Source organism: Sinohyriopsis cumingii, chromosome 1 (genome assembly GCF_028554795.1).
Source record: "Sinohyriopsis cumingii isolate HCF-2022 chromosome 1, ASM2855479v2, whole genome shotgun sequence".
NCBI lineage: Eukaryota > Metazoa > Mollusca > Bivalvia > Unionida > Unionidae > Sinohyriopsis > Sinohyriopsis cumingii.
In genome coordinates this window covers 172,037,269-172,055,872 of record NC_142961.1, presented here as the reverse complement: position 1 = coordinate 172,055,872, position 18,604 = coordinate 172,037,269, and the positions used below count along the sequence as shown (strand labels likewise).

At 39.8% G+C, this 18,604-nt stretch overlaps 1 protein-coding gene across 1 annotated transcript in view; it reads right to left on the bottom strand.

The window, feature by feature from the left end:
- LOC149808387 (acid phosphatase type 7-like) overlaps positions 1 to 18,604 on the bottom strand; it is a 78,010-nt gene that overhangs the window by 4,291 nt on the left and 55,115 nt on the right. Inside the window, exons 10-11 of the mRNA XM_089976538.1 lie at positions 16,790 to 16,861; positions 13,727 to 13,864 (exon numbers count right to left, since the gene is read on the bottom strand). Of these exons, the coding sequence (XP_089832664.1) occupies positions 13,727 to 13,864; positions 16,790 to 16,861 (210 nt within the window). The remainder of the gene's footprint in view (positions 1 to 13,726; positions 13,865 to 16,789; positions 16,862 to 18,604) is intronic.

Sequence of the window (18,604 nt, the reverse complement as noted above, 5' to 3'; positions counted from 1 at the left end):
ATATAAGCTTATATACCATGTTGGGGAAAATTTTAACTGAAAGTCAGTCTCCAAAATGGTAAAAACTGTGCAAATCTGATGCAATGAATGTGAGTAGATCTTGCTTATAATCAAACTCATCTAGCATTATGACGATAAAAAGTTTGACAAAAATATTATAAATCTAGTTGCATGTGTTGACAAGCTCAGCCAATCAGATGCAAGATCACTTCAGTAGTATGTGTGGATTGAGTTCAAAAATGAAGTGATCCACTATTTTGAGCAGAAATAGTCTTAAGCTCTGCCAATCGGATGCAAGACCACCTCATTAATATGCATATGCTCATTATTACGTACGATAATGATGACACAGGTCCATATTATTAATATGATCCAAGTCAGATCAGAAATATGTCCAACAGAATGGTAGCAAGCTCAGTGAATCAAGTGCAAGATCACTGTATAAATATATAGGTTGATCACACTCATTATCAAACTCATTTCAGATGCTGATAGCATCAGCCCATATTCCAAGTCTGATCCAATACATTACCCAATTGGTAGAGAACAGAAAAAAGATTGAGGAAGTTACATCCCCTACCCACAAGTTGGCACAATCCCCTTCCCCCAGGATGGCACCGTCTCAGTCTCTGGTCTCTTAAGACATATGAAGCAGCTCTGAGTTTCATTTGAAATATGGACTATGTTGTGCAAGGATGTGCTTTTGATTAAAAACTTTTGCTTCCTCAAATCCATTTAAAGTAGAGAAACCTGGATTGTACCAAAAAGCTGAACAATCTGGGACAGCAGCCAGTTGTACTGCTGTTATAGATTCCACCAGTTCCATCTAAGCTCTTTCAATTAAAGACCTCTGAGGAAAGCATGTGAGTGTGTGTATGTGAATTAGATTTTTAACATAGCTGTAACAATATTTCAGTCATATCACTACAATGTCTGCAGTGTGGCAGTTTATAGTGATGTCTAACACTGGGGCATCATACTGCAGACATGTAGCATCATGTACCACCAAGTCACATTATCCTGACACCAGGCCAACCATTTGTAACACTAACCTTTTAATGCTGAGTACCAAGCAAGGCAGCTGCTTGTACCATTTTTGTAAGTCTTTGGTATGACTTGGCCAGGATTTGAACCAGCAACATCCCACATATGAGGTGGACGCTATAACCACGCCACTGGAGCTGTCTCTGAGGAAAGAGCTTGAGAATGTCATCTCTGAGATCTATCACACAATTTGGATATGGTCAGTTACAGAAAATTTGTGCCTGAAAGGTATTCTGGTAATGGCTGATCTAACCCTAATTTGACACACATAAAAAATTCAGCTGATCTGGGTTATCTAATTGCTGCTGAACTGATAACCCATCATACCAATGTCATGATATCAGAGCCTGAGAAGAAATACCTGTCATACCCAGGTCCTGATATCAGAGCATGAGTGGAAATACCCATCATATCCAGGACATCAGAGATGAGTGAAAATACCCATAATATCCAAGGCATCAGAGCCTGAGTGGAAATACCAATCATATTCAGGACGTCAGAACCTGAGTGGAAATACCCATGATACCCAGGGCATCCAAGATCGTTTTGAAATACCCATGATACCCTGGTCCTGATGTCAGAAACTGAGTGGAATATACCCATCTTACCTAGGGCATCAGAACCTAAGTAGAAATACCCATCATACCCAGGACATCAGAACCAGAGTGGAATATACCCATCTTACCTAGGGCATCAGAACCTGAGTAGAAATACCCATCATACCCAGGACATCTGAGCCAGAGTGGAAATACCCATCATACTCTGGTCCTGATATGAGAATCTGAGTGGAAATACCCATCATATCCAGGACATCAGAGCCAGAGTGGAAATACCCTGCATATCCAGGACATCAAAGTCTGAGTGGAAATACTAATCATATCCAGGACATCAGAACCTGAGTGGAAATACCCATTGTACTCAGGACATCAGAGACTGAGTGGAAATACCCATCATACCCTGGTCCTGATATCAGAACCTGAGTGGAAATACCCATCATATCCAGCACATTAGAGCTTGAGTGGAAATACCCATCAAACTCAGGATATCAGAGATTGTGTGGATATACCCAAGATATCCTGGTCCTACTATCAGAACCTGAGTGGAAATACGCATCATATTCAGGACGTTAGAGTTTGAGTGGAAATACCCATCATACTCAAGACATCAGAGATTGAGTGGATATACCCAACATACCCTGGTCCTACTATCAGAACCTGAGTGGAAATACCCACCATATTCAGGACATTAGAGTTTGAGTGGAAATACCCATCATACTCAAGACATCAGAGATTGAGTGGATATACCCAACATACCCTGGTCCTACTATCAGAACCTGAGTGGAAATACCCATCATATCCAGGACATCAGAACCTCAGTGGAAATACCCATTGTACTGAGCACATCAGAGACTGGGTGGAAATACCCATCATACCTTGGTCCTGATATCAGAACCTGAGTCTATATATACCCATCATATCCATGAAATCAAATCCTCAGTGAAATAACTATCATATCCAGGACATTAAAGCCTCAGTGAAATACCCGTTATATCCAGATCAGATCCTGAATGGAAATACCTATCATATCCAGGACTTTAGTAGAAATATCATCCCTTCATTCATTGGTTAAAAACAAGCAAGATCTCCCTATGCTCAATCTACTTCAGGTACCATTTCCTAGCCCTGACAAGATCTTGAGGATGTGCAAGACAAAGGTTCTAAAGAAGACAAAGGACTGATCACCATGAGCAGAAATCTGTTCTTGTCAATGAAAGCCATAGCCTTCATGAAAAAAACTAAATCATCAATGCACAATTGCTCTGATCAAAAGCATTCACCATGGCTTTCATCCCCAGGGGTTTCATAGGCAAAACCATACTCACGTGGAAGTAGGGCAGGTGCTGATACCTAAGGAATGTTGTCGCAGCAAACAAACTCAAAATATATATTTTTTTCAGAACTAGGACTGAATGAGATAGATTTGTCCTTGTTGACAAGCAATCCAAAATGAAGCAAGAATGTAACAATGAAATGCCTTGCTACAAAGAGACGCTCTCCTGTATTTTATACCAGCAAAGTCTTCCTCCAGAATGGTTTCATGCTCAACTTGGGTGCACAAAGATGTTAGCTGAAACAGCTATGACCTTGAAAAGGCCCTGAGTAAGAAATTGGGTTATGTTGTGAAGGACTTCAACCTCTCTTATCACGAAAAGAGTGTACATTCCAGTGAAGGCCATTGGGTATCAGAATCAGGAGACAAACAGGTATAGGATTGTTTTTTGTGAGAAGGTTGTTGTGAAGAGAAGCAGGACCAAAACTAGACTTTACTTCCAGTACTATTTCTTGGGTTGACTAGCCTGAATGAGGTTTGCAAAACAAAAGACCTGTTAATACATGAGTCTTTAATTTAGAGCAGCATAAAATGTCATTCACTCAACCAAACTGTACATTTTTGGACATAAAAGAATGGTCCTTTTCTAAGAGATGCAGAAGATCTGTAAGACTATTTCAGTCAATGCATGGAAAGCTGGGTCTTCCCCAGACAACACCAAATTGAGGATCAATTATGGTGCTTGTGTCTTCACATTCAAATTAGTGGTGGCTAGGAACCTCTTGCAAAAGTAGTGATAATTTCTTGCAAGCAAGATTCTCATTACAGTCTCATACATGCCAACCCCTGGTGAGGAAAAAGTCCAATTTTCATGGCTTCTGCAATTTTAAGTGAAGTATTTTCTGCTAAACACCAAACAATATTAGATGATTTTGTTCTTGCACATGCATATTTTCTCCAATTTTGAAATCAGGAAACAGCCTTTTGAACAAAGGACCAACATAGTCTTCTACCGCTAAGGGCAGTCAGTGTTCTATTAAGAACTTGGTAAATAAGGCCTCTGCATTTATAAAATTCATGTCCACAATTGAGTTCTGCTGTAAAGAAGAAGTTACCTTACTATTAGAGTTAGTAAAATGAGCTAATTCAACGTTTCTTTGTTTTACCTCCATGACTGATATTAAAATCCTTTCCACATAGTCTGTGTAGATTAAATTTTGACCGTTGCTGAATTCTGACCTGGTTGGGTCATTTTTCAATGGCAGTGATCAAAATTGCACATTAAAATCTGACCCAGTTTTAAATGTCCTGTTAAATAACGACCCATGTGTAATATTAAACTTCAACCCTGGTCATTTTTCAAAGTCTGTGATCACATCAAAAACATTACTGAGGAAGAAAGTGACTGCTAAATTCAGTCCTTCATAAACTTCTTTGAAGCTATGCTGCTCTCATTCTCAAGTCAGTGTTGTTTGATATAACAGAGACAATATTTAATACTACACCTGCAATGGGCGTGTAGCTGCCCTAGAATGAAATGCTGTATTATGTCATTCATGTGTTTATCTTTGAATCAGTTTTTCATCTTTTTCTAATCCATTTTGAAATTATTTGAAAAACATTTTTGCTCTAACACACGCATCAACTAAAATAAATCTGACTTGACTTTTAGCGCCAAACACCTACACACTGGTTCCGTACCAGATATGAATTAGAACAAAGAATCTGCAAACAAAGATTAGAAGTTAGAAAACCAGTCTGTTCTCTCCTAATTAAGCCATAAAGCTGCTATAAATAGAAACTGAGGGTCAAAAGTTTGAAAGTAGAAACCAGCATGTTTCTTGGAAATAGGGCAGCTGCTATAAATATAACATAATACTATTAGGAAAGTGCATGCAAGTCTATGGACAAGCGTACTCTTATGTTGTAGTTATGCAGAAGCCATCTTGTCTAGAATAGTCTGTGGGATTAATGGGATGTTAATAAAAATGAAAAAAAATTATTTTTTTGAGAGGGATATACCAAAAACTTGTAAACTGAATACATATATGTGTAAGGCATAATTTAGTACAAAAAAGTGTCATGATTATGCCAAAAGCATAATGGTTGGCATGTATGCAATCTCAGCTGAAAATTCTTTCCATTGCAAGGCTGTCCTGGCAAGAGCCAAGCATAAAAAGACAGTATAGGCAGGAGTGGAAAACCCATGACAGTGGTTGCCTCAGCAGATATAATCCTCGATTGAACAGAACAGCAACCCAGGACTTGTCCCATCTGAGAGGGGCTATCGGAATCATCTTGACCCTTCAGTTTCTGGATTATTTTCAGTACCATGCTAGGGTAGGGGATGGCCACGACCCCTCCCAACTGATAGACAATGCATCCACAACCCAAGCTTCTGGGTCTGAAACTGGAGATGAAGGTGGGCAACTTTAATTCCAACTTGTCACAAAAAAACTGATCTTCGGATACCCCCAAAGTGTACAAATCCAGTAAAGATCAGCTGACAGAGACCATTCCATATTAATGGCTTGACCCTTTCTGGACAGTGTTATTCAGGACAGTGGGTCTGCTGGGAATGCACCTGATTTGTATGTTGATAGCTCATGTCAGGTGATTTGCTGCCCCTTGATTAGAGGAGACATATCATCACAACAGAACTGTCAGAGAATTAGGAACATTTTCCCTCAGAGTCGATTCTTCCAGAACTATAAGGCTTTGATGACAGCTTTCATTTAGAAATAGGATGATGTGGAAAGTTTGATCCTCTTGCTCTCGCTTGCAAAAGTAGCAAAGTCTAGCAAAAAGTGGGCAACCAAAACATATGTACTGACTTTGGTACATACTGTTATTTCTGCCTGGGGCTTCTCCAAAGGAACCCCTATGCTACTGACTGACATAGGAATAATCATAACTTGTGTATGATCATGACTTTTTATGAGGGGACTTGACTGGGGGCTCCACTGGACCAGCAAGGTAATCTGTAAAGCACACAAAAAGATGGCAGTGTGCGACTGATTCTGCTGCCACACTGAATAATCCAAGGAGTTGCAAGAACTGAAAGAAATCCAAGCCCTTTTGGAAACAGACCTGAATTAGACGATTCAGACTATGCAAACGTGATGAAGCCATATTAGATTGAGATTAGTGAGAAACTCCATCCTCAGATGGAAAAAACGTTGGGATGGATAAAGATCTGACTTTCCCCAGTTCATGATGAACCTAGATGATCCAAAAGTGATAGAAGATTGTTTCTGCCCTTGAGGAGAATAGAACTTGTCATATATTTCTGGATATCATCCAGGAATGCTGCCATCGCTGTACATGAAGTTGACTGGAACTGGGTGATGATGCAGTCCATGATTTTAGTTAAAGCCCAGTGGCTGATGCTTAGACCCAAGGGTAGAACTTGAAACATAAACCATGCTGGAGTAAGAAAAACAGAAATTTCCATGATGTGGGGTGGATAGAGACACTGTTATGTATATCTATATTTTTGTAACTCCTGGTGCATGATTATATTTAATTTTTATAATTTTTATTCATGGCTGTAAATTATACCAACAAAAAAAAAAGTCTTACTACAAAGACCTGAATCTGTTAAGAGTATAGTATTGCATAAGATCTATATATAGATGCTTACAAATGTGTTGACAATTATTAATAATAATGTTAATAATAAGACTTAAATGATGCATATGGCTTAATTGCTGTTGGCTGATGGGATTTTGTTGTTTCTAGAAGGATTCATTAACTTCCCATTGGTTGGTCTAGGTCACATGAATAGTCAAGTTTGATGCAAAATGAGTAGTGTATTCTGTCATGTGAGGTCTATTGCAAAAAACAGTTGCAATAGAGAGTATTCTAGTATATAACAAGAGAACTGAGCAATCAGTTTCATTCCAATTTTGGAGTCATTCACATTTCTTGTGTTCCTGTTGTAAGTCTACAGATGTGTCTTATGTTGTATGAAGATATTATTCAAGATGAAAAACATCTGCTTGAAATGTTCAGTGGAAACAGAAAGTGCTCATAATTTGGACTATAATATTATTCTTGAACTGTTATAAATTATTTGATGGAATTCTGGACAACACCATCTTGACAACATGATGGTTCTTGGAGAACCAGTACATTTCCAGTTTTGAAATTTAAAGAACTTTTCATTCATTTAGGACTTTCATAGACCTTTATAAGAATAAGCTTTGATTCACTTCCTAATATTTTAAGTTCCTCTCACATTTCATTTATAACTTTGAAAATTAAATTGTTAGCCAGGAATGTTAAGAGTCCTTGAAAAAGGACAAATTGCTCCAACTTGCCAGACAAAATGATCTTTCAGAGGCAAAACCATCTTTGTTAAAATCAGAAATAAAAAAAATATTTTGGTTCAACACTTGGTAGAAAAGAATACTGTACACTGAGAAAGCAAATTTTTAGTAAATTATGTTTCTCCGAGAATACTTACCCAATCACATTAACATTAGGGATATAAGCCTACTACCTCTCGAATCCAGCCCTACTAAAAGACGAAAATTTGTCTTTTCTGTCTATCTCATATAGGCCAAAGGGCAATAACTCTTGCCCCTTACCTCCCCTTGCCACTGCCAGGTGTCACTAGTTTTTTAAGGTGAGCGATATATATTATACGAGGATGCTCACATAGCAGGGTGGTTGGGAGGGTTTTTAAGTAATGTAATCGGGTATGTATTCTCGGAGAAACATAATTTACTAAAAATTTGCTTTCTCCTTCAAATACGTTCCCCTATCACATTAACGTTAGGAGAATAGGTAATAGGAGGAGGGAATGCTGAGCATCCTACCTCCATCCCAGGTACCTTCTAGGGAATGATGGCTGGATTCCCCATTTGAAAGATAACCCGTTCTCCTAATTTCATCAGCAACACAGCCTAGGGTCCCATGATATGTGACACCTATATACGGTTAAGAAGATAGTTATTGAAATCTTCTTACCTACGAAATTTCACTGGCGAATCCAGCAAAGCTGATAGGCTGTGCTGATTGTTTTAAATGGTCTGGTGGTCATCTGGGCTGCCGACACCGGACCTACCAGATTCAAGGTTTGCTTCTGCGAAGCCAAATCTCTGAGATAAAAACTGGAGAAGGTTGACTCTGCATGCCAGCCAACAGCTTCTATTATATCTCGGATCAAAACACTGCCTTCGAATGCAAGGCGCGCCGAGATTGCTCTAATCTCATGAGCTGTAATCTTCATGAGGCGACTCTGATCTTGTAAGACCTCAGAGTACGCTGAGCGTATATAACACACTTCAGCCATGAAGCAAGGGCTTGAGGGGTGATATCCCGTTTACCAGCTTTGACCGGAAGAAAGAGGCGCTTACGTGTGTCCTGACACGCCTCTGTGCGTTTTAAATAGTGCTTGAGTGCACGAACAGGATCTTGCATGGCTGTTGCTCTTGACTTATCTATGGAAGAGAACGAGCGAATGACGATTCTTTGATTGCCAATGGATGGTAACCTATTTTTGGCTACAAAGCCTGGTTGTGTCAGGAGGACCACCGAACCATCTGATCTGAACTGAAGAAAGTTTGGGTCACTGGAAAGGGCATGTAACTCGCTCACCCTGCATGCTGAAGCTAAGGCTATCAAGAAACATGTTTTGTATGATAGTAGCTTTAACGAAGTGTGGGCTAAAGGTTCAAATTTGTCCGAATTGAGCCATGTTAAAACCCAGGACAGATTCCATTTTGGAAACAGGGTGAGGGATTTTGGTTGATTGAAATCAAAATTGGCTAAAAGATCTGATAGATCTTTGTTATGCCCAATATCACATCTACCATGATGGCGGAATGTGTCTGATATCATGGAGCGGTAGCCTTTGATAGTAATTGGGGCCAACTGTTTCTCCTTGAAAAGCCAGAGAAAAAAGTCGGCCAGTTGAGGGATTGAGACACTCAAAGGGACAATGTTATTGATATGGCACCAGTCCCTGAAAACACGCCACTTTCCCTCGTAAGCCTTCAGAGTGGAGGGCCTTCTTGCTCTTGAGATTCTCTCCACAATCAAAGGTTTAAATTGTTTGTCTCGCAAGGCTGTCTGGACAAGAGCCAAGCGTGAAGAAGAAGACGGTCCGGGCAGGGGTAAACACCCATGACCGAGGTTGTTTGAGAAGATTTGGGCTGGTTGCAATCTTCCTGGGTAGATCTATCGCTAGATCGAGTAGATCGGTGACCCAGGACTGAGAGGGGCAATCAGAATCATCTGACAGTTCTGACCCCTTAACCTCTGGATTATTTTCGGTACCAAAACCGTGGGAGGGTAGGCGAATGCCCACAACCCCTCCCAGCTGATTGACAGAGCGTCCACGGCCCAAGCCTCTGGGTCTGAACCGGAGAAATAAAGATGGGCAACTTGCGATTCCACCTTGTCGCAAAAAGATCGATCATTGGATGCCCCCAAAGTGTGCAAATCCGAAGAAAGACTGATTGATGGAGTGACTATTCCATGTGAATGACTTGACCTTTCCTGGATAGAGTGTCGGCCAAGACATTGAGTCTGCCGGGAATGTGTCTGATTTGTATGTTAATGTGGAGGTTGTTGCACCAACGTAGAAACTGCCAGATCAGAATGCACAGGTCTGGTGATTTGGTGCACCCTTGTTTGAGGAGGTAAGTCACCACCACAGAGTTGTCTGACATAATGAGGACAGTTTTTCCTGAGAGTTGATCCTTCCAGAAATGAAAGGCATTGATGACAACCCTCATTTCTAAAAGGTTGATGTGGAGAGGCCTCTTCCCTGGCTCCCACGTGCCGCTGACTGTAGCAAAGTCCGGCAACAGGTGGGCACCCCAACCGTAGGTACTGGCGTCGGTTCATATCGTTATCTCCACTTGGGGCATCTCCAGAGCAATCCCTGTGGACAGCCAACCGGGGTTGTGCCACTGACACAGGAATGATCGCATCTCAGGCGTGATCATTATTGTTTGATTGAGGAGACTTGAAAAGGGGCACCATTGTGCCAGTAACGTCATTTGTAAGGGACGCATAAAAAGACAGCCCAACGAAATCAAGTCCACCGCCATACTGAATAATCAGAGGAGTTGCAAGAATTCTCTCGCTGAAATCCACGTCCTGTTGGAAACGGACTAGACGAGTTCGACGATCTGGATTACGCGAGCGCGAGGAAGCCGTACCAGATTCAGATCGGTGAGAAACTCCATACCCAGATGGACAAAATGCTGGGATGGATGGAGATTGGACATTTTCCACTTCATGAGAAAGCCTAGATGATCTAAAAGTGCTAAAAAATCGTTTCTGCCTTTGAGCAGAATAGAACTTACCATATGTTTCTGGAGGATGTCGTCCAAGTACACTGCCATCCTTGTAGATGAAGTCGAACGGAACAGGGTGACGATGCAATCCATAACCTTGGTAAAAGCCCAAGGGCTGATGTTGAGGCCAAATGGTAGGACCTGGAACTGATAACCGCGTCGCGGTAAGTGAATCGGAGAAATTTCCGTGATGCGGGGTGGATAGGGACGTGAAAATATGCATCGGTTATATCTAGACTGTCGGCATACTCGTCCCGCCGGATGGAAAGACGGATTGATCTCGCCGTTTCCATCTTGAATTTCGGCGGTAAAATGTATTGGTTGAGGTGACTCAGGTCAATGATCGGCCTCAACTTGCCATTTGCCTTCTGGATAAGAAACAGCCTGGAATAAAACCCCGGCGATTGCAGTTTTTTCACAATCTCCACCGCCCGTTTTTCTATGAGCGACCATATCTCCTGCTGTAGAAAGGTATCCTTCTCCCGATCAGACGGTACATCTGTGAAGAGGGGAGAGGAGGACAGGGGAGGGGGTTGGATAAATGAAATCCGAAGCCCCTCTGAAATGACCTGGATCACCCAATCGTTTTGAGGAAAAAAGATGGTCCAGTGGTCCTGAAATTGCAGGAGGCGGCCGCCCACAGGTAGTCTGTCCGCTGGTGGTGGGGAGGGTATGTCAACTTTTAGAGTTAGGAGGCTTGAAGACGGAGAAACTTTGTTTCCTACTGCCTCTGTATGGTTGCCTCCTAGCTTGATTAGACTGTTGTCTCCTGACATTGGGTTGGGATCTATACTGCACATTTGATTGTAAGGATCCCTTGTCCCTGGTCCGCCAATCATCCCTCCGCTGTAGCAGGGGATTTTTTCTAAACGCCTGTGAGGGTTGGGCGGCGAGTTCGAGGGGCAGTTCCTGAGCTGCCTGCTTCTAAACTTCTTCAATTTTTCCTCCAAAGAGTAAAGGCGACCCAAACGGAGTCATCCATAAAGCCAGAGTATGATGGGGCTTGAGCAACGTGGACCACAGACATGCGTCATGTCGTATCAGGTCTAAGTTGGCAGAAGCAGTCAACGCATTAGCCATGAAATGGTGAGCTGCCCTGTTAATAACTCTAGCAATCCAGCCGTCGCTTCCCAAGCGTGGTCATTGTCGGATTTTTCTGCGAGTCGGAAAATGGCTAATGAAGCCAAGTCTAACATTGAAGACTTAGCGACTACGTTCCGGACTAGCTTTGACGTGGCATGGAACACATTTTTGTCCACTTTGTAAAACAGTGGAGCGGACACGTGAACTGCTGCCATATTTTTGTCCAGGGCCAGAAGATCCGTACTGAAGGTGTCTGAATGAGTTTTGTACCAGTGACACGAGAATGTCACTGGTACTTGGCTTTCTGAAAAGAACGCCTTAGCATTCCCCGGATCACCTATTCGTCCTGATAGACGATCATTGATCTCCTTAATTTTTGCCGACTGGGGAAGGAGCCGGAAGGACGGCGTCTCTTCCTCCCCGTCAAGATATACAGATGCCTTAACTTTGTAGTCTTGAGTGGCGGTAGGAGGTGGAGGGCATTCTTAAGTTGCCAACACCCTATAAATTTCTTCCACTGCCGCCTTGAAGCCAAACTCAGTCCGTTCCATGGTTAGATCTGTGTACGGCTGATTTGCAGGAGTTTTGTCACCCTCACTGTGTGCCGAGTCGTGTTCTGGAATAGCTTGCATTTCTGGATAGAGCATACCAGGTTGTATAGATGATGCAATTCCGTCATCCTTGACACTGTCACTAACTCTCCCTTGTGGATAAGCCGTGAACATATGGAGGGCCGGCCCAGCCGGCTGGTTTGTCTGGCTTGTGGTCGGCCTGAATGTTGGCAACGGTCCTGCTATCACCGGTACTGGCTGCTCCAATGGCCTGGCTGGACGGACAGATTTCTCACTAAAATCTCCGCCACAGCATTGGTATGTTGCCGGCGGTACAGCTTGATGGACAGATTTATCACTAAGATCCCCGTAAATTATATTTGGTAGGACTGTTTTAGCAATAGGGTCCCCATGCTGGGACAGCTGGACAGCCGGTGACATAGAGATTGTATAATGAAATGGATCCGATGGATCCGGTAAAAACCCCATGCGTCCTGACTTACAGGCCCGAAGGCCATGCTTGGACATGCGGGGGGACTTACGCCACAGGGCAGCCTAAAATTGGGGGAACATTCCCCCAAAGAGTCAGAAAAAGCTGTGGAAGCAAGCAAGGGAAATAAGGGTAATATCTGGCCTGATGTCAATAGCTGCCTCGTCCTTTCCTGGACCAAACGACACATCTGTTCAAAGGTGGACTGTTGTACCCTGTCAACATTATTTTCCTCCATTGCTGCTGATGTTACTGTGGCTGACGGTTGCAAACGACGAACTTTAGGTGGAGGGGGGACCCCAACTTCCCCCACAAGACTTGCAATGGAGGCTGTCTTCGGATGTATACTGAGGACATAAATGCTATCTTTCTTCGACTTATTCCGTCTATCCCTCCCTTTTGCTGCCTTCTGGACTACATCAGCCCACATTTGCTCTGTCCAAGTATTACACACGCTGCATGGTATAGATGATGTACACTTGGTACATATAATACAAGAGTCATGGTTGTCTTCTTTTGCTTTGAACTTTTTGCATTTCATGCATTTGGTTGACATTTCTACTGAAACGACACAAGAAAAGAAAACAAAGCACAAATTAGCAATTCAGCATGTTATTAATTCGCTAATACCACAACCGTTACTAACGGAGTAAGCGAAATTAGTCAGTGTCGCGTTAACTCTTAACTGACAACACAAGTTCAGCGATAGCGTGTGTAACATGGTCTTCATTAGATGAAATCCATAAGGGTGACAAAGTCACTCAATTTTGAAAAAATTGTTAAAATAATGTATACAACCTGTAGAAGAATGATTGTCCAACGTAATAAATCCAAATTTAACTTCGGATGGTCCAATTTAACACTAAGATGGCTTGGATTGTTTGGAGGTATAATGTACGTGTTATCAGTACAAGCAAAGCTTAAAAACTAGTGACACCTGGCGGTGGCAAGGGGAGGTAAGGGACAAGTGTTATTGCCCTTTCGTCTATATGAGATAGACAGAAAAGATGAAGTTTCGTCTTTTAGTAGGGCTGGATTCGAGAGGTAGCAGGCTTATATCCCTAACATTAATGTGATCGGGGAACGTATTTGAAGGAGAAATTATATTCTATGAACCACTGTGATACTAGTGGTGCTTCTCCACCCAACACAAACAGCCCATAGCAACCACCTCTGGAGTAAGGGTCCACTTGAACAATGTTGTAAATTAAACTTAATTATGGCCCTTGATCTTAAAGTATTTTTATTTAAAACTCGGAACAAGTTTTGCTTTCCTGGGGTTTGAAATTATTGCCCACTTGTTGTTAACCTGTGTCCTCTTATCACCAAAGCACCATTATCATTCTATCTGTATTATTAATTTCCAATAAGTATGTAAAGCAAATTACATATTAAGCTGAAATCTAAAACCATACCTTATCATCTGACACCTGTTCTAGGTATAGGTGAGTGGCATTGATGACAGTCATCCTGGTATAGCCATAGTCGTCGCTGCGAAATGCTGACCACGGCCGGGGATCAGGTATAAAACCATCATGGTTTTCCTGGCAACCCTACAAAAAATACAGTGTTACATGTTATACTAGACTGGCAACCCTACAAACACTACAGTGTTACATGTTATAACAAACCTGGCAGGCTATATGAAACCTTGCAATGCTAATGGTAATACAATGTAACATGTTATACCAGACTGGGAACCCAATGGGCAAAACATGTTATAACAGACCTGACAACTCTACAGGCTAAACAATACTGTATGTTATAACAGACCTTACAACCCTATAGGCAATTCAATATTACATGTTATAACAGACCTGAGATCTCTATAGGCAATATATATTTTTTGTTATACTTGACCCAAGTATCAGCAAATATAACATTTCTTCTTAAATCAAGATTTAACATTATTCTGTTTGATACTGCTGACAACATTGATTATTTGTAGAGGTGTTAATGTATCAATAGTTTTTCCATATTAATACCCATATCAATACAAGAGGTGATGAAGCGATAAAAAACAATGCTTAGAAGAATTATTAGTCATTTACCTATTTATTCTTTAAATTGAGAATTTGAGGCACATACACTCATTTCTGTCTACAAATTAATGCAAGGTGACTAACTTGGTTTGAATCTGAACCCTAGACCCATTTTATGCTAATTGTTTCATGTCAGCATGTTCAGCCGGTAATCCTTGAGAATGATTTAAGTACGTCACTCATCATTCAATAACTACTTCTACATGAAGTTTATCTTTTACTTTGCATTGTGTCTTCTTGCCAAGTCACAGAGTGCAGTGTGCTAGAAACAGAACACCTGTCACCTACATGACTCAATCGACATAGGCTTTCTGTAAAATTTATAGCAGTGTAGTACATGTTAAGTTCAACATAAATTTTACCCATTTCAACTTTTTTGTAAACATATATATATATATATATATATGGGTTTCAGAGTAAAATCCGATCTTTATAGCTGTATAATTATTTTTCATGGATGAATATTTTATTTGCTTTAAAATCATGAATTACCTTCTTCACGATCAAGTCAGTGAAGTTGTATGACCAACCTTAGATAACCTTTATCATCCATGATATCTACCAGTTAGTTTTCTATATACATCACTAAATCATCCAATTTTTTTGAATGATCATTAATCCATCTACTGACATTGGAGCTTATATCTGACCTACTGAAGCCAAGCCTTCATAGTCCTAATTTTAATCATCCAAACTCAAGTGCTGAGTGAGTGTGGAATCTGACCCAGTTACTTTAAATACCAGCTCATATCTGACCTGAGTGAGTGTGGAATCTGAGCCAGTTACTTTAAATACCAGCTCATATCTGACCTGAGTGAGTGTGGAATCTGGCCCAGTTACTTTAAATACCAGCTCATATCTGACCTGAGTGAGTGTGAAATCTGGCCCAGTTACTTTAAATTCCAGCTAGATTTTAAAGAGCAACAATGTTATGGTTATTAACTTCAGTGCCTGTAGTGTCTGATAAGGGGTTGTCCCTGAGGGTATGGCTATGACAACCAGCTCAATATGGCTGATGTTTACTGTAGTCATTCAAATACACTTCCATATGGAAGAGGTATCCAAACATGCTTGAATGCGAGTTAGATGGAGGCGTCCAACAGTGCTTCGATGAGAATGGGGTAGAGGTGGCCTAAAATGCTTCCATGAGGTAAAGGTTTCACTTGTACAAGGGGAGTGGGTGCTGTCAATAATTCCCTTCTTCCCTGTGGATCATGAAACATTGATACATGGCAAAAGTTACTATTTCACCCCTATTTACCTGATATGATTTATAGATATTAAAATGGAAAATAAACTAACCACTTTTTACATTATGCAATGTTCCAGTTAGAATCTTAAAAGTGTAAATTGCCTGTCTGTAAAAAAGGTTAAAGAGCATGTGGAATTCATATAAACAGCACTTAATTTCACATCACTGTACAAAAAACAATAATTCCAACCATAAAAAACAATAAGAAAACAGTATCTCCAAGTATAAAAATGTATTAATTTCAAATTTATACTGATTTATTAATTTTAGTATATACCTTACAGTTGCTTTTAATTAACTTCACAAATTGTTACTGTCAAACTTAAATTGTATAAGCTTACCTGCATTTCCTGCCACTTTATATAAAAGATTTCATGCATTCATGATGTCAGAGTAAGGAACTATTTGCATACCCTTAAAACTATTAATAACTCTAATATGCGTTCTTTATAAATATGTGAAGACATTCCAAAAAACTAATTTAATTCTGACTTTATTCTGTAGATTTGTTACGATCAAATCTCCATCTCTTTTTGCCATCTGAACAAAACATGTTAATTGCTGATTAATTACTACCACTTGTTTTGAAAACATTTTGATGCCAAACACATATAACTTCTTAACAGATGACTTACCTAAGCCAAAATATAACTTTTAATTCAAGTCTCAATAAATTAAATAAATTTTGTTCACAAATTTTTTTGCCATCAATGCCTGGGGTGTTAAAAATTTTGCTGGTCATATTAGTACATAAATAAGTAAATTGTTCTTTCTTTCTTTTGTGGGTTTAACACCATTATCCAGCACATGATAGGCTATACATGGCAGCCAGTATGATTCGTGGAAAAAAAACCTGGTATTTGTACCATTCTCATAACACCTGAATTCAGGATTCTGACTTAACTGTATTCTTTGAGTGCTTTTTAGACTAATGACTAAACCCTTTCCTCTGTTTTTTGCAGTTGTGGGGCAGGGTGAGTTCATACACGATGTTCGGGTCTTGTCATATGATACAGTTGTGAGGTAGGGCGAGTTCATACAAGATGCCTCGGGTCTTGTCATATGATATAGTTGTGAGGTAGGGCGAGTTCATGCAAAATGTTTCAGGTGTTGTGATATGATACAGTTGTGAGGTAAACATAATTTCATACAAAATGCTTCAGGCGGTGTCATATGATACTTACTGCAGAGCCAGTTATAATGTGTACAGGTGCTTTTGGGTTGAGATATGGATTGGCTATACTTCCATTATACACCTGTAAAATATAACACAACAAATTGATTTTAACATGTATTCTTCCATTACTATGGAACAACAAATTGAGTTTAACATGTATTTTTATATTACTATTAAAGAACAAATTCAGTTTAACATGTATTCTTCCATTACTATGAAACAAAGTATCATAGCTTAAAGAATATTCCATGACTCTTAGTTATTGTAGATTTTGAACAGAGCAACTTTTTTAATTAAAAAAAATATGCACCTTTTAAGGTCTGTCCCATCTATAATTAAATGAGTAACTATCTTTGGCATTAATATTACTTTGTTTAGTTGTGTATGGTCATTGTTGATTTTTATTTCCAGTAGAATGATGTCAGAGACATGAGACACGAGAAAGTGACCTTTTTTCACCATACCTTTATATATCTGTGTAAAATTGCAAAGCACCACACTTAACAATGATGTGGAGATAACACTTAACGATGATGTAGAGATAAAGATGTGGAGATAAATGGCAAATATCAATATATAATAAATTAGTAAATAAATTAAAAATATTATGCTTTCTGATTCTCAGTACTTATTGAAAAATGCTTCTAGTGTTGTCGATTTGTTAGTCTTTTGTTGAGATTTCCAGTCCAATTTGATAAGAGTCTCTTGAGGGTCTGACATTCTACTGGGCAAAAAGAATATCAAGACCAATTTGAGAAGAGTCTCTTGAGGGGTCTGACATTCTACTGGGCGAAAAGAATTTCCAGGACTTAATGATCACGCCATTTCTTCCTTTTAACTGTTGAGTGTTGAAGCCAGCTCTGATATTCAGTAATAACAAGATTTTAGAATTAGCTGCTGTGTTGAAAGTATTAGTTGACAGATTTGTAACAATTTAATCTGGGACAAAGTGGACATCATTAGAGGTCTTTTGGTGAAAACCCCAGATCAAAATGATCATACAGAGTGAGTAGTGACAATATGATTTTTAAGACAGCCATTGTGGCAGTCATATTGGATGTATGACTGGCACCATATTTATTTAGGGCCAACTAGTTAGGTGGTGTTCTACAGTTTCATATTTTGCATAGGGTTAGAATTTTAAAGAAAAAGAATTTCCTCACTGGTTATACTGGCTATTTAAAAAAGACCTTGTATATCTTTGGTATAATTCAAAGAACCTTTAATTACCTTTATTTTCATGAATGATTGATGGGTGTAATATGGGTTATAGAGTATACAGCTTGGCCTTACTCCAGATGTGCACCTTTCAAAAAAGTGCAAGTTCTACTTGGTCATTTTCATAAACTTCAAAGGTAAATTGTATAAAAAAGAGCCAATAAAGTTTTTTACATTTTATATATGTGGTAATTCATTTATTGCACTTTCAGAAGCTGGTATTGTCTAGTCTTGCAAAATTCATTTTCCTTATTTTAATAGCTGCTATGGATAGTGTACTTTAGACTAATTCAGGCTGAATTTTTAGCACAAGGGAGCAGTCATTTTAGTTAGCAGTGTGCTTAAATCATGTACAATTTCCAAAGTACAATATCCAAAGAAATATCATCCACATTACGTTAATGTAGCATAGAGGTATGCCAACATTCTCTCCACTGTGCATGTTTTAAATGCGAACAACTTCACCTTACATACGTCACTCTCTCAAAAGTACATAATAACTGGTGAGCGCCCCCATATCATAAGAAGTCTATTGACGAAAAGCTCAAGTTGTTATAGCCCTCTTTTTGGAAGTAGGTGAGATAACATTTTTAAGAAAGCCACC